Raw genomic sequence first — 22,113 nt, forward strand, 5'->3', positions numbered from 1 at the left:
ATTTTTTTATAGGTAAATTATTCAAATGGTCCTTAAATTTATATTTGATTTACATTTTGGTCTCTCAATTAAATTATTCGTTCAAATGGTTCATCAACTCTATATTATTCGCTCTATTGATCCTACAGTTATATTCTGTTAATATTTCCGTTAAATATAAGGGCAAATTGGTCATTATTTACCTTAAAATTAGGTTAAATTTAACAGAAAATTAGACGGTATGACCACTAGAGCGAATAATATAAAGTTGATAGACCATTTAAACAAATAATTTAGTTGAGAAACCAAAATGTAAATCAAATATAAATTTAAAGACCATTTGAATAATTTGCCCTTTTTCTATTTATCACATAGTCCCCCAGCTTTTTTACTTTTTCTTTTGTACCGTACCCAATCAATGATGTCAACTTTTTTTTTCTTATAGAATTGGCCATGCATGATCTCAACTGGATTCATCAAACTTAGTGGTTCCTTTCAACTAAAGGCAACAGCATCAGACAAAAAAATAGCTAAGCAAGTATTTTAGCTTTTCTTTATGATCAGCAACAGCAAGTGTGTTTTAGGGGTCGACTTAAAAAGGAAAATTACAAATTTAGTCAGAAATGCATAGAATCGTTATGTGAGAGTGATGTGGAAGAATATAAAGTTCTATATTGAAATTTTGACTTCATAAATTACAACTTATAATAAATGATTTCACTTTTAATAACACTGAGACATTTTGTGATAAAATCTCATACACACAAACATACTTACTAGGTTTTATAGGTAGTTAAATTAAGGACAATATCAATATTGCTAATAGTGAACCGTTAAGGGCCCGTTTGGTAAGGTTTCGGAGAATGATTTCTTAGAATATTTTCAGAGAATGAAAACAAGAAAACGAATTTGCATTTTCAGGAAATGAAAATGCGTCTGGTAGATTAATTAGAAAACATATTCAAAAGACAAAAACAATGAAAACGTATATTGTAGTATAATTTGAAATAATAATATGTGAGTTATTTTTATGAAAACGTTTCCTATGAGAATGAAAACAACTTTTTTCTGTTTTCTACAAATACTCACGAACTTGTTTTCATTTTATGAAAACATTCTCAATATTTTCTAATTTTGGGCCATCAAAAGTATTTTTGCCTAATTTTTATTATCTAAAAATAAAAACAACCCCTTTACCGAATGGGCCCTAAACTTCTCTCTGAAATTTAACAAGTGAGACTAAGAAGTAATATCTATCTAGTCAACTGGGACAGAAAGGAAGGTAAAAAGGAGATCTGAACTCTCCTCCATGGAATCACAGGGCGAACTCTCGTAGAGAATTGTACCCCTTTTTTGTTGTTTAGTTGCCATGGGGAACATGGGTCCCGCGGAAACACTGTCTGCACGATCTTTAATACCTGTTCAACTTAGAATCTTTTCCCAAACTAGAAGATTAAATTTCAAAGCGCGTAAAGGACGTGTGAGAGCATAGCATGAGAGTGATGACAGTCGCATCCGGTGCAAGAAACTATTATTTGCTCTGTGGACCATTTCTAAGGGAGTTTGCAAAGGATTTGATAGTCGCGTAAGCATTTTCCTTCTTCAAGAAAATAGGTATTTAAGTGTGCAAAATTTATTATTCCATCTAAATAGACATGTTGTCTACTTGAAAAGCGATAGGCATAATATAATGACTAAATTATAGTAATGGTCATTGAACTACAATCCAAGTTACATTTTCATCCATAATCTCTAAAAATAGTTGTTGCCGTCCTTAAATTAGATCTCATGTACTACTACTGGTCATTTCCGTCAAGTTTGTCTATATTTCTGTTTAAAATGATCATGTGTCATGCACATGATCTACTTTTTAGGGGCAAATTAGACTCTCTCATGGGGTGGTTTCTGATATGGCATCCCAACCCAATAACAAAGTGATACCTGTGTTGTGTCCACGCCATAACAACTCCCCTAAGCTGGAGTTAATGGCCTACATGCCTGCAATCTCCCTCCCCTCTCTCAAATTGAGTAGCATACATTAAAAAGAAAAAATGTGATATAAATGTGATATGTGGCAATATGAAGTATTTATGGAGGATAGTTTTGCAAGAATTTCAAAAGCAGGCATTTTTGAATAAATTAGTCAAGCTAGCCAAGCCCAAATGAGTTAAAGACGAGCCAGAACTGGATAGAGTTACAACCCTACTCATTCTTGGGCAAACTTTGAAAAAGGAACTTGTTGCACTTTCCAAATTCCGACGAATTTATTTAAGTGCTGAGTGTGAGAATAGCAATATTGAATAGAGTTTAACAGAGAAAAGCAGAGATCTTAGAAGAAGAATTGATGTATTCATACTTGATTTTTCAACACAGTACAGTAATCGTTTTTATACTAGCTTGACAAAGCTTTGTGTACACGTTTCTAACCTCTTAGCCTTTCTAACTACTTTAACAGAACTCTAAAACTGCCTAACAGTCTTAACAATATTTCAACAACTCTCTTCTTCAATCTTCTGACATGTGGCAGAATTAGGACCTTTGATATCTTTACATGCCCCCTCAATCTCCTGCTTGGAGGAGCCAAGCATGAGATTGGAACAATGATGCTGGAATAAAGGGATAGACAGCCCCTTAGTGAGAATGTCAGCAAATTGTTCTGCAGAAGAGACATGTTGCACAAGTAAATCACCCCGAATGACTCGTTCTCGGACAAAATGATAATCAATCTGTAGATGTTTCATTCGAGAATGAAACACTGGGTTGGAAGAGAGAGCAATAGCAGAAATATTGTCACAATGAATTAAAGGAGGAACATGTAATGGAACGTGCAGATCACAGAACAACTGTCTGATCCATGCAAGTTCAGCAGCCGTAATCGCCAAAGCCCTATACTCTGCCTCAGTGGACGAACGAGAGACAGTATGTTGCTTCTTAGAAGCCCAAGAAATAGGACTAGAGCCTAAGTAAACAATAAATCCCGAAACAGATCTGCGGTCATTAGGATCCCCAGCCCAGTCAGCATCACTATAAGCGTGCAGATGAAGAAGACCAGGCTTAAACCAAATGCCAAAATCAATGGTTCCTTTCAAATACCTCAGGATTCTCTTAACTGCCACAACATGAGATTCCATAGGATTATGCATAAATTGACAAGCTTGATTCACTGAGAAGGCAATATCTGGCCTTGTGAAAGTGAGGTACTGCAGAGCACCAACAATGCTTCTATACTGCTCTGGATGAGAATAAGGTTTGCCATCATCTTTCAAGAGTCTGTGATAAGGAAGACAAGGAGTAGGACACGGTTTTGAATCCTGCAAATCAACCTTGCCAAGCAGTTCCTTGATATACTTAGTTTGAGACACAAACAAGCCAGCAGACTGATATGAAATTTGTAGCCCCAGAAAATAAGTCAATTGGCCTAAATCCTTCATATCAAACTCCTGAGTTAAAGCACTAATTACAGATGCAATAAGAGATGAATTACTGCCAGTAAGAATGATATCATCAACATAGAGAAGCAAAACCACAGTACCAAGTGACGAATGGTGAATAAAGAGAGATGGATCCGCAGTTGAAGCTTGAAAACCCAAGCTTGGTAAGAAGCTAGTAAATCTTTCATTCCAGGCACGAGGAGCCTGTTTTAAACCATACAAGGACTTCTTGAGTCTGCAAACAAAATCAGAAGAATAAAGCTTACTCTCAAAGCCTTGAGGTTGTGTCATATAAACCTCCTCTTGAAGAACACCATGCAAGAACGCATTTTTAACATCAAGTTGCCGTAAGGACCACTGAAACTGAGCGGCCAGAGCCAGAACTAATCGAACAGTGGTTGGTTTAACTACCGGACTGAAGGTTTCATAATAATCAATACCCTCCTCTTGACTAAATCCCTTAGCAACCAAGCGAGCCTTATGCCTAGCAATAGAACCATCTGCATTCTTCTTGATCCTATAAACCCATTTACGGCCAACAAGATTCTTATGAGCTGGGAGAGGAACCAAATCCCAAGTACCTTGAGCATGAAGAGCCTCAATTTCCTCCCGCATGGCAGATTGCCATTCCGGTGATTGAGAAGCAGCCTTGAAAGAACTAGGCTCAATGGTAGAGAAATCAGTAGAAGTAGAAGCAGAAAAAGCCTTCCTCTTGGAGATGCCATTTTTAGACCGTGTTGTCATAGGATGCAGATTTATAGATGGTAGAGGCAAGACAACACGAAGACTTTCAGGTTGAAAATCAAGATCCACAGGGAGAGGAGACTGTGTAGCTGAATGTGTAGCAGAAGGGGAAGTAGTCAAAGGTTCATTGGCTTCAAAGGTGGAAGGAGAAGGTGAGGCAATGGAAAGAGAAGGGAGAGGTGATAAGACAGTATTAGTGAATGAAATGGATGGAGGAGGAGAAGAGGAAGGGAGATACGGAGATGAAGAGATACTTACTGGATGGACAGATGTGAATGGAAACATAGTTTCATCAAATAGGACATGTCTAGTGACAAATAGTCTATTGGTAAGGAGAGAAAAACAAATATAGCCTTTATATTGTCCTGCATAGCCTAGAAAGACACAAGTGGAAGTTTTTGGCTGAAGTTTGTTTGTATTATAAGGCTTGAGCAAAGGAAAGCAAGCACAGCCAAATACCTTTAGATGAGTAATGGCTGGGGCAGATCCAAACAATAAGAAATAAGGAGATTTTAAATGAAGAGTTTTACAAGGCATCCTATTGATCAAGTAGACTGAAGTAGCACAAGCATGAAACCAAATTTTTGGTGGTAAATGAGCAGTTTGCAATAAAGTGATAGCAGTCTCTAAGATGTGTCGGTGTTTTCTCTCGGCTAAGCCATTTTGTTCAAGTGTATAGGGACATGATTTATGATGAATGATACCTCTAGCAAGAAGAAAATGTTGAAATTTATGACTAAGATACTCACCACCTCCATCACTTTGAAAAACTTTAAGAGAAGCAGAGAACTGAGTGACTAAGTAAGCATGAAAATGAACAAAAATAGAGTAAACTTCTGCTTTATTGATCATCGGAAAGAGCCAAGTAAATCGAGTACACTCATCTACAAAGCTAACATATTATTTGAACCCCTCAACAGATATTGTTGGAGAAGGACCCCACACATCACTATGAATCACCTCTAAAGGTTTAACAGATTTTACTGCTGGATAATGAAAAGGAAGTTTAGCTAGTTTGCCTTCTAAACAATGATGACAGACAGATTGAACTTTGTCTGAAGAAAAAGGAACCTGTGTTTGATCTAAAAGAGCAGTAGTAATGATATTGGAGGGATGACCAAATCGCTTGTGCCACAGACTAGTGTTTACTGGATGTCCAAGAAAGCAGAAATGTTGTTTGAGGAGAGAAGCAGCTGGAGTAGGATGAGGTTGTGAAGGAAAGAAAGGAATTGAATATAGGCCAGCTCTACACAGCCCCTTGAGAAGAACACTCCCCATGAGTTTGTCCTGAATCCAAAAGCCAAATGCATCACATATAAATCTGCAGTTATTATCTTTACATAACCGATGCACAGAAAGCAAATGCTGAGATATCTTTGGCACATGCAAAACTTTCGATAATTGGAAAGAACACTGAGGAGTATTCAAAGAAGAAGAGCCAACACTAGAAATACTCAAACCTGAACCCCCCGCAGTGGTGATAGTCTCATTTCCTAAGAAAGGGGTAGCAAGACTGAGTTGAGACAAATCAGACGTCATATGGGCTGTTGCTCCAGTATCAGCTACCCAAAATTGCTCAGCTGATGAGGAAGGAGAACAGTTGGCATGCATTGCAGTAAGATTGGATGAAGGAGGTTTGCCTTGATAGGAAAAATTGCCTCTGTGGTAACACTGAATAGCTGTGTGGCCATACTTCCAGCAAATTTGGCATTGAACAGAGGAACTAGGACTTGTGAATTGCTGATGTCGTTGATAACAATCAGCAGCAAGATGACCTTTCTTGTTGCATATTTGACAAGTTGGAATATCAGTACCCGAACCAAGGATGCCAGGGCCAGAATTAGGTGGAGCTTGATACGGTCTTGGACTAGAAGAAAACTGATGCCGAGGTCTGCCTCTTCCTCGATAAAAGGAACCTCTATTAGGGCCAGATTGGAAACCACCATTATGTGAAAAAGAGCCACCATTAGAGCTAGAGTGGACACCTCCATTGAGACCACCATGAACACCACCATTGTGGCTAGATGAAATAGAAGATGGGACAGACGGGGAAGTGTCAGCAAGAACAAGAGATGTTCCTTGGAATGATTGATTGTTCGCCATCATTGCAGAGGCAAAAGGAGTGGCAGAGCAAGTATGTTCAAGAATGGCCTCTTCAGCAAGCAACTGAGATCTAAAATCTTTAAGAGAGAGCACATTTTCCTTGCCTCGAACCATACACCGAAATGTATTATATTCTGGGGGAAGACCATTAAGAGCCAAGATGACAATATCATCATCATCAAAAGAAACCCCAGCAGCAGCAAGATGATCTCTAGCATCCTTTATCTTGTGCAAGTATTGAAAGACTGGGTCAGCACCGTTCTTGATATTCTGAAGCTCACTTTTCATCTGAAAAATCCTAGCTTTGGTAACCATAGAAAATTTGTCCTTCAACTGAACCCACATATCATGAGAACTAGTACACCCAATGACATATGAGATTGCAGCAGAAGAAAGGGTGGCAATTAGCAATTGCATCAAGGCACGATCATGCATCTTCCACACTACATAAGCATCAGTTTCCACACCTTCAACAGCAGAATCTTCATCAAAACGAGGAGGACACAGCCGTGAACCATCAACAAACCCCAATAAGCCATGACCTTCAAGAAGAAGCTGCATCTGAAAATTCCAAGTGAGATAATTTGCATCATCAAGCTTAACTGTCACAGAAGTAGAGACAGTGGGAATTAAGGTAGTAATCGGAGATTGAACAATCTGTAGTTGAGTAGCAATCACCATGATGAGTATTCAGGAAGATAATAGGTTTGAGAAGAAAAGAAATGGGCAATAGAACAAGCAGAAGTTTCTGTGAGGTAAAAGAACAAACAGGTGGTAGGCAGAGCAAAGACTACGAAAGGGAATAGTGGGGTTGAAGAGGGAAAGAAGCTCGATGAATGAACAAAGAAGAAGAGAAGAGAGGATAGAGACAGAAGAACAGAAATTGCAGCAAAGAATAGGAATGCGGAAGCTTAGGATCGTACTATGGCGATGATACCATGTGAGAATAGCAATATTGAATAGAGTTTAATAGAGAAAAGCAGAGATCTTAGAAGAAGAATTGATGTATTCATACTTGATTTTTCAACACAGTACAGTAATCGTTTTTATACTAGCTTGACAAAGCTTTGTGTACACGTTTCTAACCTCTTAGCCTTTCTAACTACTTTAACAGAACTCTAAAACTGCCTAACAGTCTTAACAATATTTCAACAACTCTCTTCTTCAATCTTCTGACATGTGGCAGAATTAGGACCTTTGATATCTTTACACTGAGATTGCTTTTTGTACCAATCTGATACCAATCTCCTCCGTCCTCAGCTCATTCTTCGCATGGCATTGCTACAATTCCTAGGCGATGTCATTCTCTAATTCATGAGCCTCATTTACATTGCACAATGTACATTTACACGAACAGAAGATTCCAAATAAATTTCCCAACCCGTTCAAAACGCTCGGCTGTGGCATGTGGCCACAGCGGAAAGGGAAAGAAAAGATGCCCATGTGCGTACTCGAAAGCAAAGTGGAAGTGCTTATAAGTTATAACACGTATGGGGGCAAAGAACAAAACAACTCATTCAGAGAGCTGGCCATTTGAAGAACATTTATGGCAATTATGTTGTGAACTAAATCCAAAGACTTACAAAATCATGTTGTACACTAATAAATCCAAAATTTACACACCATTACACGAGTATTACAATCTTTGCTAGTTATAGAGATATGAGGCATAAAACGCTTTATAAGAAGCTTGTCAAGAACATTTAACAGGAACAGTGTAGAGCATAAGGTAGATGCAGAAGTCTTTACAAATATTGCAAAATATGATTGGAATGTTCGGCCGCACAATTGGAGGTAGCCCCTCTTTCCTTAACGTCTCCAAACTCTGGCTGGGTTCCAACTCGAGATTTGAGTCACCATTTTGCGTTTCGCAAGCATATAGTGCTTGGGCCACCTAGCAAATTGCATGAGTAAGCGTTGTGCTTGTACTGCTCATTACCACAACTTACAACTCAACCAGTGCATCTGGCGGTTCATCTTCGGGAATCTGGGGAGAAAGACAAGAAAAAGAAATGTATACCATGTTCATATCATGGTTTGGAATAAGCAGTCATTTACAGTTGTAAACATACCTAATTACAATTGCAATTGGGGAACCTGAGGATATTTTTGCACTCACTATTGCAATTACGGTGATATAACCATTATTTCGTACATTTTTATTATCTTTCTCTTAGATTCTTGCTATGTTCTTAAGTGAGTTTAGTCCATTTTTACTTAGTTTTGTGTTTTACTAGGTTTGAAGAATAAAGATGAAAAAGCAAGCAAAAGGAGCAATTTTGGGATTGAAATATAGTGTGAAATTCTAGGAGCAAAATGTGCTGTGCAGAACAGTCAACTTGACAGAATATATTGTACTTCCTCAGAGCGAACCAGATGTTGAGCCTTATATTGTTGGAAAGATGTGGATGTTAGCTTTCTGTAGAATTTTACAGTTCGTGATTCGGACATGTGTGGAGAGAGTTGTGGCCGTTTTAGTACAAACAGTTCGGGCAGAATGTGTTCAGCGGGTTTTGCAAAATAATCCTTTTGAAGTCCAATCCTTGGAGTCCAATTTATGTCAATTGCATTTGGAAAGTGTCTACAAGGATGCAAGGTTATTTTCTAAGGTCTGATCCTATATTTAGTAGGATTTTGGATGCCAACTCATCAAAGACAATTGAAGCCAAACTAGGAAAGCATAGTTACCAAGTCAAAAGATGATTTGTTCCCTATTTAAATAAGACCAGAAAATAGGGTTCTCTTATGCTGGAATTTGAAGGAGTCAAAGAGCCGCTGCCATCGTTAAGTTCTCGAGCATCGTCACAATCCATAAGTTTTATTTTATGTTTTTTAGTTTTTCAATTATGTTTTCTTTGAACACGAGTAACTAAATTATTCTCTAGGGCGAGGATGATGCCCGAGCATAGATAGTTATGATTTTTAATGTTATTTAATGGATTCTAAGTTTCTTTTAGATGAATGTTTAATCACTATTTTAATTGTTGCTATTTGTTTAAGTTCTTGGATTGATCACCTTAGGGCTTTGCATCTAGTAAATTGGAAGATGAATTTGTGGCATAACTCGCAATATAATTCAATTAGCTTCTTGTGATTAAGTGTGGTGAATTACATTATTGCTTGACGAAGAATAATGGTTTGCTTGGTTCTCTCGTTTTCTAGAATGTAATGAATTCAACTTGTTAAATTTATGCCTTAACTAGGATAGATTGTAGGATTGGATATATGATCTTTGTCTGAACTAGAAAAGAATCTTACACTTATGGAAAACTATGGTCCGAGTGCCTGAAAAGGACTTAGATACGGGAATTATCATCTAAACAATCGAAAGAATCTGTTGAATGCATTGAAATCTAACTTGGATTGCTTGTGGTTGATTCCGAAACTCTAGACCTTCATCATTCTTTTTCAATCTTTAAAAGTCAACGTTTTAATTCTTAATTGCCTTAATTAATTTCTTGTTCGTTTCATAAACTTTCACAACAATCTCTACAAATTTACTTGCGTATCAATTAAATTTAATTTAGGTATTCAAATATTACATTAATTTGGAATCCTCGTGGGAACGATACTTGGACTTATCAAACGCTATACTACATCAATCTTGTGCACTTGCAAGGACAGACCATATGGCAATCCTATTACCTGTATATTATTTTGTTTCGGCACAAATAGGGCCCAAAACAAAGGATTACACCAGGTTATTCCTGGGCCTAGCTAGCCCATAGCAATCCCCAGTCAATAGGCTTCCTAATAGGAGGACACTACCCACATACGTTCTGTTTTTAATCTTAAGAAACCAAGAATTTCGATTATATTTCTCAACATGAAAATTACGAATTTTATCCAATCATCAGAAGCCTCTGCTTTGGAATTACATTATATACTAACCAATGTCGCATCATATGAAGAGAGGGGTAAGGAAGAAGACAGCTGATAAAAAAACTAAACATACTAAATGTGCAGATACTCTAATATTTCAAATCACGTCTCTAATTTTTATTTTTTAAGTCATGCATCTAAAGCACAGGAAGAAGTAAGCTTCTTACCTCTCCAGGACTCCATGTCTTTTTCAACCAAATACTCGTCTCCCCAGAAATCTTCTCCCTTTGCATGTTAGTTCTGTAGGATTGACAAAATGGCTGAAGATGAATATAACTAAGTACATACAGAAATGGAGACTAGTAAGAGATGAAAGAAGGGACAGAGGAACAGACACCCAAAAAACAGAGGGGTAAAATTTGAAAGAAGAGAAACAAATATGTCCCATGATAAAAGAAAAACCTAAACAAGAGGACTTATATTCTACTTATACAGGCCGGTTCAAGTGCGGACTCTGCATTCAAACATTTACTGGGATGCAATGGAGCCCCAACAATGTGATCCCTTTTGGTGTAGGCCTGGCGGGTTGGAAGGCCAATCCAACCCCAACATTCTTTATATTTCGAGCTCGTGCTTGAATTTCATCAAGTTGAGAATACATGAACTCAAACCGACCCATGACGAATTCAGATTAACTCGAGTTAGGCTCGAATTGCCCAACTTTTATTGAGTTGGCCAAAACCCACAGGCTAAACCCCACACCAACTCATTTAGAAAGAAAAAAAAATCTTGCCCATAACATGTTTTACAAGAATTTTTGTTAGCATGTACAGCTGTAAATCTGTTTAAATACCTCTCCACGATAGCAAAATAATATATTAATTTCTACAGCTGCCTCCTACCCCAATTTTTTTATTTTTTATTTGTCTAATGTTTCGCAATGATCACTCCTTCCATTGAGACTTAAAACAGAAGGTTCGGATAATTGAACTACAGTCATTGGGCCCACAATGTGCCCCTCAAATAAGGGATCCCTCCATGGAAGCTCACTCTTGATTTGGGTTCTTTTAAGTCACTATTTGGTTTTTTTTCCTTGTTAGCTTGGACTGGCCTCTATACATGTTATTAGACGACCGCTTAAGATAGAATTGCGATGTTGTTGTGCTTTTACCTCATCTTCTTCTCTCCCTTCTCTTCATCCCTCGTCTCACCTATTTTTTTACACTACCCCTTATTCTCATTTTTCTCCTACATTAATAGATATCAGAGCCTATGATAGAAATCCTAAGACGGCTTATTATTTTAAGTATTTTTAGGCTAAAGTGTAGTTTCCGCTTTGTCTAGGAACTTTATGTTTTGGTATGATTTGATTTGGTTTTCAATATTCTAGTGATTTTAGTTATGTCGTTATTTGATTTATTCGTTTAATTTTTTATTGGACTGACCTATACAAACAGACATATATATTCGGTTCAGCAAATTGCTCATGATTGAATTGAGAATATTACTGTGATTTCACCTCTTCTTCTTTCCCCTTCTCTCTATCTCTCCCCTCCTTTTCACTAGGATCTAAAGTAAAATGAAAAGTTTAAGCAGCACTCAAGAAAGAAAGAGAGTTCTTGAGTGCTACAACAGACAGTACTTGTGGGGAAGGATACGACTTAAATGAAAAAATAAGACTTTATAAAAGATATATGATAGAACAGACTTTTTGGTTCCAACTTACAGGAACTGAACTTCTGTAGTTGATTGTCTAACTGCATTGGAAGCAGAGGTAGGCCCATCTGAAAGAATGGGTGGCAGACCAGTTGTTGCACTAGGAATTTGTGATGACACTGCTAAAGTAGAAAATGGGTTGGTTTCATGTCTCATGACACCAGTATTGCCAAATCCTGTACTCGAGGGAAAAACATTTACATGTGCAGTGGCAGGAAATTGGCTGCCATGTGAACCTATCATCTTACAGTCAGAAGAAACATAAAAGATTGCAAAGGTACGTGTATTACTGAAATGAATGAAAAAGTTTCTTACCAGCACTTCCAGAAAGAAAATTGTTCGTCCCAAATCCACTCGAAGTCTGGGTGGAATTAGCAAAAGGATTCAGCTGTGCAAAACCATTATTTGATGGTGCAGACGGCCTGAGAAAGAATCGCAGTACACGTTTACAGAACCGAATGGAAATCATGGAAACAGGATTTCAGGATATTAATAAGTATTCAACATGAATCTACCATAGGAGCGTAAATATTAAAAGTGAGACTTACCTTGGTCCAAACCCCGTGTTGAGGGATGTGCCCAATTGGGTAAAACTTGAGAGTGACGGAGCAGCACTATTGTTAGCAGCCTGCAAGAATGCATTTTGACTAGCTGAAGGTAAAGGATTTTGGCCGGAATGATTAGGTTTCAGTAGAGCTCCCTGGGGCTTGCCAAGTTTGTCAAACTCAATCAACTTGGTATTGAGTAAATTTCTCTCTCTTTCAATCTGTATAGAATTGTATTTGATTAGCAGCTCATAGAAGACAGCAAGAGTAGTTTTCTTCTTCTTTTTTTCAAAAGGACAGCAAGAGTTTTATTATTATTTATTTATAAATTTTAAAGACAGCAAGAATAGTTAATAAGAATAAAATGGAGTACCAACATTACTATTCCTAATTACTTGGACAATAATTATTAGAATCATTTTCACATACAGCAGCAGTGCAGAAGTCAGGACTTGGCTTTTATTTATACCAAAAATGAGAATCCTACTAAACTTCCAAACTAAGGCACACCAAGTCTCGTACCTACTTGTACTATAACTACTTTCACCAAAAGGTTGCATTTCAATTTGGGCTATATACCCTCTGCCGAGGCTGATCCTACACCTGGTATTGAATTACAAGAGTAAACTTAAAAACTATTTCTGTACAGCAAATGCAGGAATCAAACAACCACTATAAAGGAGCAGCAGTAACCATGTATGAATAGACAAGGATTTTTTTATTCTTGAGTATTTCACCAGGCTTTCACCCTTGACCCTTTCACCAGGCTTTCATTTTTGAGCCATAACCCTTAAGGGAAAATTCAAAGGAATGAATTTTAAATGTCAACCAAGCTGTGATTTGCAGTTTAAAATGAAACCACAAAAGCCAAAAAGTAAAATAAAAGTTATGTCCTTCCATATTTTTGACAAAAGAATGCCAACATGATGGCTCATATATTCCCTGCAAGGACTCAATGTTGTATGCGATGTTGACCATGAGAAGGGAAAGAAAAAGGAAGGCAGTTTACTTTATCTTCTAAGAAGTACAATTGTATAAGACTCTTGACCTATTACATAGTAGCTGTCAACTTTTTATTGTTCTCTTGGTGTCTCTTTCCTTATTCCAGTCTGAACAATGCCTTTGATTTATTGATAGGTTACAAAATTCAGGCATTCCTTCCAACTTGCACGAGGCGGAAATTCAACGGCACACAAAATAATCATAGAAAGTATTTGATCATGATATTAAATAACTAGTTCTGTTATTTCTTTGATTTATTATACAAGCAGATGGTATGTCAGATTAACTTACTATCGACTGCATGTTCAACCCATGCTTGGCATCATCATATGCTGCTGCCCTCAGCTCTTCGTAACTAATATCACCAACGATGTCACAAGGGAAACTGCAGATAATTGGATTCTACACTTAGTGCATAGTTGGATTGCCCAATTAATCTTCATATATATATATATATATATATATATATTAATAGAAACTTTATAAATTCAAAAGAGAGAAACAAAGAAGAAAACAAAAGAAAGTTGATAAGGAATCCACAAGAGAAAACAAAAGAAAGAAGCCTGAAGACCAAAACGACAAAGGAAAGCAGGCCAAAAAAACAAACAAGAAGGCCAACCAGGAAAAGAGAAAAGAGCAACATGTCACTTCACAACCACTAACAAATCACTCATAATAGAAGAGAGAGCCAAATCCTTAAAAACAGGAGTAACCGATGCCCATAACGCCACCCAAAACTTCACTCTATTAGTCTGTAGTGGATCTGGTTGTAGTCTGAAGAATAACATTTAGAGAAATTATGCGTAGTAGATTTTCTTTTCTGATAAGAAATTATCCCCTGAAAATAAAACATTAAGAATATATGATTCTTCTCTTTCGCTCTTTTGGACTCAGACCCAGATCATTCACCCAAGAAATTCAAACTTGAGTTATTGTGAATAATTTTCTTTAGTAAATCTGACCAATTAACATAGAGAATAATTAATTATATCTGTAAAGCCACTGAATTGATTTATCTTTTAAGATCACAACATGCACATTCCTCTTACAACTTTCTCACTGTTATCAAATCTAAAATAAGTCTTTTAGATTAATGGGGCTTTAAAAATTAATGCCAAACAAACGAATGGCCAGAGGAAGGCGGAATGAAAATGTGAAAACGATTTTTTTTTTAAGAAACATCAGTTTATTAAAGAAGAAAAGCTAATTACAAAGAGTGGATAAAAAAAAATAGGGGAAAGAATAACACCATATAAGCTACCCAAGAATAATCTATTTCCAAAGCCACATTTGCAAACTTGTGTTGTGTCCAACAATATCTGTTTTACTTTGCATTGCAAATTTAAGGTAAGAAAGTCGTATTTAGTTAGTTCACGCATTGACTTTAAAAGCAGCATACTTCCTGAAGCATCAAAAACTACCATGGACAAATTGGTTTTACCACTTGTCATATCTGTCGAAACCATAGATTACATTGCAAAAACATTCTATATTTCATAAATTGGAGAGAATGCCAGCAACTAAAAAGATCTGTGGGTCTTCAGCCATGTTTGACACAAAATGAAAGCTGCATAGAAGGAGCTAATCATTGTTCTTTATTGTGAGAGAGTAGAATGCAGCTGTGTGTTAGTTTTGTTTAGGCTTTTTCACGTGATTAGTTTTCTTGTTGTACTGCTGGAGTGGACTTCTTTCACATTCTGTGTTAATCAATAATATTTTCTTTTTACTAAAGAATAATAATAATATTTGTCCAGAATAACTCATTTTTTATTTTATATATCAGTAATATATTCAATATTTTATGTAGTTAATTTAGATACCAAGTCATCTAAATCAGTGAATAGAATCCACGTCTTTAATGGAGTTACTAAGAACATACTTTTTCCAGTGACCATAGCACGTAAGCTTCCAAAGTGGACTCTCATGCTCATTATCTTCAATAATTATACTTCTGCAAGAATCGGGATCTGTGCACCTTCAGATACATGAATTCACATGCAGTTAGATACATTACTCAGGTGGCACAAAGAAAATAAAAGTGGCAGTACAAAGGTAGTAGAGCTGAGAGACGCATAAATCTTCACTCGATAACTTACCTATGATTTGTTGCCTGAGGCTGCTTATCAGATTTCTGTGATGAAGGGGCAGCACTAGCAGTTTGGGAGGAGAAACGGGACCATTTGTTTTCAAAAGGCTGATCAAAAGCAGATCACCAACAGTAATAAGCATAATATGAAAAATCTTGAATAGCATCAAGTGATGCATGGAGAGCTTTCAGCGTGTTAACGTAAGAAAACTTCAAAGCCAACATCAGCAATAACTATAAGATAATAAAATTATTTAGCAGCATTAATTGATCCGCGAAGAGCTCTCAGCTTGTTAACGTCAGAAAATTTTAAAGAACTCTTGTAACCTCATTCACAACAAGGAGCAAATGTTTCAGTTACAGCTTACAACTTACAAGAACAAAGATCGTTCATTTGAATGACAGCTACAGATCTAAGATGGGAAGAAACCTTAAACTGGCTCTGTTTGGAACCAAAATCAGCTGGCCCTTTTGACTGAGAGTTGTTTTGAACCCCAAAACCATAAGGATTGGACTTTCTCTGTTGGTTTGAGCCAGATTGTGGCCCAAATCCAAAGATATTGGACTTTTGCTGTTGCTGAATCACATGGAGAAATTTACACCTATCTCCGAACTGACAGCTGAAAGAAGGCAAGGTAAACTATTAAATATAACAAACGTAGTATCATGCAAAAAGCACAAAATAAGCACATCTTATACTTTGGTCAAATACACAGCTAGTGCTTGAGTGAACAACTACGCGATGAAACAAAAGTAGAGTCAAAATTGGAGGATAAGTATACACAAAAACATGGGCATGAAAGAACTTTGAATAGATGAGAATACGCATTAGAACAGCATGTGACATCTTTTAGCAGAGTCCCACATCGTCTCGATACCTTTAGAATGTGCACTATCTAAACTGATGGGTTACCTTACGTTGTAAACCAGGTTTCATGGATGAAGTTCTACCAAAGGGAAAAACATATGGTATAATGAATTGGGTTCGCATCTCCAGACCAAAGTGGAGGAGGAGAGCCAAGTGTCTCCGGCCCTGGTGCTAAGAAAGAGTGTTAACATAATCCAGCATTTGTCTTACCACCTTCAGTTTGTATAGAACATAGATGCAAGGGCACCTTTCCTTGTAAGCCAGTTTTGATGGATCAGTTCTGCCCTGAGTTTGGCACAGGTGAATCGAGACTGGGAATGCCGTTCCCATCCCCATCCCCGTTAAGTTCTTTTCCCCCATCCCCACCACCATACCGGTAATATTCAGAATGGAGATTTCGCATCCCCGCCTTGGTTGGGGAACATATTCCCCACCCCACCCCATTAAAAAATACCAATTAAAAAATGATTTTGAATGAGAAGAAACAAAGTTAGAAACTGACTAGGGCAAAAGACAATACACAAGTTTTGTTTTAGATTTAGATTTTTTATGTATTATTTGATTCAATGTATGATATAATATGTGGAATATAAAATTTGTCGGGGTCATGAAACACAACTAGAAGCCACTTAACAATATGAAAAACAAATGTAATATATATATATATATATGAATATATTCTAAATGGAGCGAGTTTGGGTTGGGGATTAGAATCTCATTCCCGCCCCGCCCCATACACCCTACCCGAAAATTCCACAAACTCATCCCCATACCTGATTTCAATCCTTCATACCCGACCCATTTAGGTCGAAGCCCCACGAAGACCCTAACCCGTGGGGAAAGTTTCCATCCCTACCAACTTCAACATCACAACATCATAAGTCAACAAATTCTTATTTCAATAATTGATAGAAGATATCTCCCTATCACAGAAAGTTAAGCATGGGATAGCCCAGTGAATATGAACGAAGCAATACCTAAGGGGAAGCATGAGGTCCTCATAAAAAGGAAAACTAGTAGAAAATAAGTAAGAAAAAGCAAAGAAACAAAAAAAGGAGCTAGCGATTGGACAGCAGGCATGGGTAACGCACTAGCTACTCATTTACTCTTTCACCTCCCGAATCAGGTTCAAGATTCATCAACCTAGTATACTCTGTCTGTTCATGAGTGACAGGATCAACGCCCTTTCCAATCAACTCTTTCGACTTCTAGTTTGAACTTTCCAAAAGCCAATCAAGTCAATATAACTCTTATGTATTATGTGCTCCAACCAGTCAAGGACTTAATGGAATTGAACCTGTTGTTGTGTTGCAGCCTTCGGTCATGATCACCAAATCGGGCAGCTATCCTGACTCATACACCTATCTTATGATATTCTATTTTTCCAACCTGGGACATGACCAAATCACATTTTTGTACCCAACGTCTTGGTAGGCCCACTCTAACTACATAGGCTTCGAGGCAGTTTTTGCTTGCCTACCACCTAAAATTTCCATTATTTAAAGATTTGAAACTACGATACAATGTTCAGTATCCATCCTAGAGGTTGCCCATTATGTATGGACTCTAGCCCAGTTGCGTGGTGAAAGCTAATCTTATACCACATGTCACCACTCATGGTTAGATAAGATTAGTCACAAAAGCCAGCTTGTAAGGGAGGGATACCAAAGAGCTTATAAACTATCCATCTTAAGATATTCAATGTGGGACATTTGGGACATACAGCCATCTTATCATTCATAATGTTAAAATTATACATCTACCAAGTCATAAAAGTAGGCCTACGATTGCAAAGCATGTAGAAACTGATTGCTAAAAATAAGAGATTAAAGAGTAGACCATGAACACGGTGAAAGCAAGGAATAAGTCAGATAGAGAGCGAGAGAGATGACCTGCCACGCTGAAAGTATTTGCAGGGTTCCCTCTTTACAGGCATCCCTGCAACTGCAACAGTCCCCAAGTGCCAGTCTCCTCAGGAACCAACTCCAATTGACTCAAGGACGTTTCGCCCAGAACCAAAACCGCAATTCATAAACCCCTAATCAAGTTGCTTGGTACGCCTGCCCGCCTTCAATGTTCCAACCAAAAAAGAGAAAACTACTACTATTTAACCGCCTGTGTCTATCTCTGTTCTCTATATATATAAGAATAAAATAATAACGAAAACTAAACAGAACCCCGCAAAACTCAATTTTTTAGTATTGGGCCTTTGGCATTGAATTGGGCCTTTATAGGCCGATTGAAGTTAATGAGCCGCTAGAGCCAAACACAAATTGATTGATAGCTAGGGTTTCGTTTTGTTTCACATACAGCACATAACAGGGGAAATGCCATAACGAGGGGGTTTGACAAAGGAGGAGAGCGAGAGTTTATGGAAAACGTGAGTGAATCCCTCCAATCCCAATCTCTGGTAGTTGAGAATTTGCAAGAGAAGGAAGAGATGGAAGCAGAAGAAACACAAGGAGATGGAGGAAAGAAGATTCGGATACATGTTGGGGGATTGGGAGGAAGCGTGACGGAGGAGGATCTGCATCGGATGTTTGGTGCAGGAGGAAACGTGGAGGGAGTAGCCATTGTCAGAACTAAAGGTCGAAGCTTTGCCTACGTCGACTTCCTGCCTTCCTCCGACAAGTCCCTCTCCAAGCTGTTTACCACGGTATCTTTCTTTCTCTACTAATATTTCTATATTTGTATTTCCTTTGTCATTCATTTGTAATTATATTCGTTGTAACATCCCTAAATATATACAGTACAATGGGTGCTCGTGGAAGGGAGGGAAGCTGAGGCTCCACAAGGCTAAAGAACATTATCTTCTTCGTTTGAAACGAGAATGGGCTGAAGAAGATGCTCAACTTCCGCCGGCAGATTTTAAGCCCAGCAAACCTCTTCTTCCCTCGCAAGAATCACGGACCAAGCAGCTTCGGATTTTCTTTCCTGCACTAAGAACGGTAAGGCTTCCGCCCGTACCGCCCGCACGTCCTTTGTATTTTATCTATCCTTTAAACATGTATGTCCTCCTCTGCATAGGTAAAAGCTTTGCCCTTTACTGGAACTGGCAAACACAAGTACAGCTTCCAGCGTGTTCAAGTTCCTTCTCTCCCAGTCCATTTCTGCGATTGTGAAGAGCATTCTGTCCCTTCTCACCCTGCTCCTCCTGCTCATCAAAACCAATTATGTCCTGGGATCAATGAGCAAGAGCTTAATATGATGAATAAAGTAATGGACAAGCTCTTCCAACGTGAAAAAAACGTTTCTATTTCTGATACTCATCAAAGCAGGACTTGTGCACTGCCTAATCAATCCCACCATGAACTGCCTGTTGCTGCTGCAGCAGAGGAAGATAACCTCATAATTAATATTGTGTCAAGCAACCAGGATGAGGATAAATTATCAGAGCTTCAGGTATATGGCTTATTTAGCCTCAAGTTTACTCCTTTGTGTATGCTTTCTTTTTGCTCAATGTCTACAGCTTTCTAGCCTCACGTCTTTCTTTTTTGTCTTTTTTCTGTATTTGATAACTAGGAATTGAGATCCAGTGGAACACAAACTTCAAAAGCAGAGGAACCATCTGAAAATGTGTTTAAAGCGCAGAAAGCTAGTATTAATGGATCTCCTAAGAAAAAGAGGAAATCCCTTCTCGGTGATTACAACAATCAAAATGAATTTGAGGATGCTATTCCTGGCAGCAAGAAGAATTTGCCAACCCATTCAAAAGAGTCAGGAAAGTTTATGGGAGCTCAACCGGATCAACAAGAATTAGGTGCTCAACATGTTTCATGGTCGCAGAAATCTTCTTGGAAACAACTTGTTGGTCATAGAGGCAGCAGTACGTTCAGTGTCTCACATGTACTGACAGGCATTGCTTCTTCTACTGACCAAGTGCAACCAAAATCTGTTATTTCAGAAGTGCCCCATCTTGTTAGCAAAAACCAGGACATGGAAAGCAATGGAAACTTGGAACGCCAGCTCTGTGAGGCGGAACTGGTGGACGGGCCTGGCAGTTCAGAAGTGACCCATTTTGATAGCAAAAACCAGGACTTGGAAGGCCAGCTCTGTGAGATGGACGGGTGTGTTGAACCTCAACCTACCATGTCAATTGCAGTTTCAAGTAAGTCAGGAAGAGGTGCTTCATGGCGCCAGCAATCCTCATGGACACAATTGGTTAGTGATACTAGTGCCAGTTCATTCAGCATAAAACAAATTGTGCCAGGTATCTCTTTTGAGCAGCAATTCGTCCCAAAGCCAAAAAGTGCAGATGCTGTAAGCTCCACTGACAGAAAGCTTAAGGAGATAGTGAAACAGGATAAATATAATGATAATTTTACTAGTGGATCTTTAGGAATTGGAAAGGGGCGTGATGTTTTAAGAAGTAGCCCAGAAGATACTGTTATGGACAATGACGGTGCATGTGCTCCAGATGTTGAGAAAAATTGTGATTTAACACCAAAGCAAGTATCTGCAGGAAATGTTGAGATGGGTGAAACTTGCTCATTTATGAGGAGTGCTTCTTCTCTGAAAGAATGGACGAAAATCAAGGCTGCTCTTAGTGGGTCGCTGAAAAGAAAGAATATTGAGAATTAGATGATGTTCTTGAAGTAATATCAGCCTTGCAACTGTGCCCATGAATTGCGTTTCTTTTGGGGAGTAGTTCCTACCGAATTTTCCATTGCTCATAGTGTCATGATTTTTCTTTCATCATTGCAAATCATGGCGTCAAGTCCTGTTCTTAGATGTTATTTGTGAAGTCCACCACATTTAATTTGTAGTGTAGGCGGGGCTTTTTCCCACTGAGTCCTTGCTTATGGACTCTGTTTGGCCCAACTTTGCAAGAGTTCCTGGTGTGGTGAGGCAGCAGCTTCAAATTCGGAGCATGTCTTCGTACACTTTGGTCATGAATTTAAGCATTTCTACTGTTCCAAATCAGCTTGCATACCTATTACGCAAGGTCGGAAAATAACTTTCACTTGCTTCATGAGTCTATGAAACTTCACCTTACAACAACATCCAACCACAGAGCATAAGATTAATATCTCCGTACTTGCTTTTGCTATGGAGCAGTCCCGCAGAGCATGTGGCATGTATCAGAGTTTCAAGCTTAGTTTGCATCTGTCATGTTTGATGATGTGAAGTCTTTCATCTGGAGCAGATTGGTTTCTATAGGGAATTATGCAATTTTGCCAGGGACTTGCATTGCCCAGACATGTTTCCAGAAACTTTTCATTGTATGGGTGCCCTATTCCGCCACCTTGACGGCCAGCCATCTCCTCCTGTCCAGAATTGCTACCCGTAACCGATCCTCTAAGATATGGATATTGGGAAACTCCAGTGCAATACAATCCAAATTGGCGGTTTCATAACTTCTCTCGAGTGTCTTTGAAACTATGAAAGTTGCAAGTAACTTGTAACCTTTGACAAAGTTATATTTGATAGTTGAATATACATAGCAAAACCTTTTTCAATTTTCAAAACTCCATGTCCCGCTTAATTCCATTACGATTTATTATTGGACTCCATTTCATAATAATGTTTGTATGCCCTCTAATCAGGGCTGGAAATAGGCTCATTAGAAGTGGCCCTGTTCTCCCCATTTTTTTTCACCCTTTCAGTATATGTATAGTATATGGAGGGAGATAATAAGGAAAAATGATAAAATTTCAACTTATGCCCCCCCAGAGATTGAATCATGGTTCCTGTTATACATGAAATCATGTTTTCTTCTTATGAAAGGTGCTCATTGCATATATATTTATAGAGACGTAGTCACTAAATGAAAATAGGGTTTATGACAATTTAGATGAAAATATGGTCAATGACAAT

At 38.1% G+C, this 22,113-nt stretch overlaps 3 protein-coding genes across 6 annotated transcripts; 1 reads left to right on the top strand and 2 right to left on the bottom strand.

Moving 5' to 3' along the window:
- Positions 4,921-6,938, bottom strand: LOC109946448. The gene is made up of 2 exons (XM_020554284.1): positions 5,615-6,938; positions 4,921-5,441 (listed from the first exon to the last, which is right to left on the bottom strand). Exons 1-2 carry the CDS (start codon positions 6,936-6,938, stop codon positions 5,401-5,403), a joined length of 1,365 nt encoding a protein of 454 aa, XP_020409873.1. The 3' UTR covers positions 4,921-5,400.
- Positions 7,757-18,426, bottom strand: LOC18791958 (zinc finger CCCH domain-containing protein 16). 4 transcript variants are annotated; one of them, XM_020562478.1, is made up of 10 exons: positions 18,189-18,426; positions 15,859-16,048; positions 15,439-15,536; positions 15,222-15,317; positions 13,634-13,727; positions 12,344-12,561; positions 12,111-12,217; positions 11,806-11,971; positions 10,307-10,379; positions 7,757-8,244 (listed from the first exon to the last, which is right to left on the bottom strand). In XM_020562478.1, the coding sequence occupies exons 1-10, from the start codon at positions 18,230-18,232 to the stop codon at positions 8,203-8,205; spliced, it is 1,128 nt and encodes a 375-aa protein (XP_020418067.1). In that variant the 5' UTR covers positions 18,233-18,426; the 3' UTR covers positions 7,757-8,202. The 4 variants fall into 4 exon arrangements, with proteins under 4 accessions (XP_020418067.1, XP_020418064.1, XP_020418076.1 ...); XM_020562475.1 differs by having other exon boundaries at positions 11,806-12,031; XM_020562487.1 differs by having other exon boundaries at positions 11,806-11,914; positions 18,189-18,415.
- LOC18789872 lies at positions 18,566-21,809 on the top strand. Its single transcript, XM_020562470.1, has 4 exons — positions 18,566-18,952; positions 19,047-19,244; positions 19,324-19,698; positions 19,819-21,809. The coding sequence occupies exons 1-4, from the start codon at positions 18,668-18,670 to the stop codon at positions 20,875-20,877; spliced, it is 1,917 nt and encodes a 638-aa protein (XP_020418059.1). The 5' UTR covers positions 18,566-18,667; the 3' UTR covers positions 20,878-21,809.

This window comes from Prunus persica, chromosome G1 (assembly GCF_000346465.2).
Source record: "Prunus persica cultivar Lovell chromosome G1, Prunus_persica_NCBIv2, whole genome shotgun sequence".
Taxonomy (NCBI): Eukaryota; Viridiplantae; Streptophyta; class Magnoliopsida; order Rosales; family Rosaceae; genus Prunus; species Prunus persica.

Bases quoted from the DNA above. Each gene is read 5' to 3' on its own strand.
- LOC109946448 (XM_020554284.1), bottom strand. From the start codon at position 6,938: ATGGTGATTGCTACTCAACTACAGATTGTTCAATCTCCGATTACTACC. The intron at 5,442-5,614 runs GTTTGAGTATTT...TTTTGGATTCAG, and splicing joins CACCACTGCGGGGGGTTCAG to GACAAACTCATGGGGAGTGT.
- LOC18791958 (XM_020562475.1), bottom strand. From the start codon at position 18,232: ATGCCTGTAAAGAGGGAACCCTGCAAATACTTTCAGCGTGGCAG. The intron at 12,562-13,633 runs GTAAGTTAATCT...AATTCTATACAG, and splicing joins GGTTGAACATGCAGTCGATA to ATTGAAAGAGAGAGAAATTT. The intron at 12,032-12,110 runs GTAAGAAACTTT...GTAAGATGATAG, and splicing joins TTTTCTTTCTGGAAGTGCTG to GTTCACATGGCAGCCAATTT.
- LOC18789872 (XM_020562470.1), top strand. From the start codon at position 18,668: ATGGAAAACGTGAGTGAATCCCTCCAATCCCAATCTCTGGTAGTTGAG. The intron at 18,953-19,046 runs GTATCTTTCTTT...AAATATATACAG, and splicing joins TCTCCAAGCTGTTTACCACG to TACAATGGGTGCTCGTGGAA. The intron at 19,245-19,323 runs GTAAGGCTTCCG...TCCTCTGCATAG, and splicing joins TCTTTCCTGCACTAAGAACG to GTAAAAGCTTTGCCCTTTAC.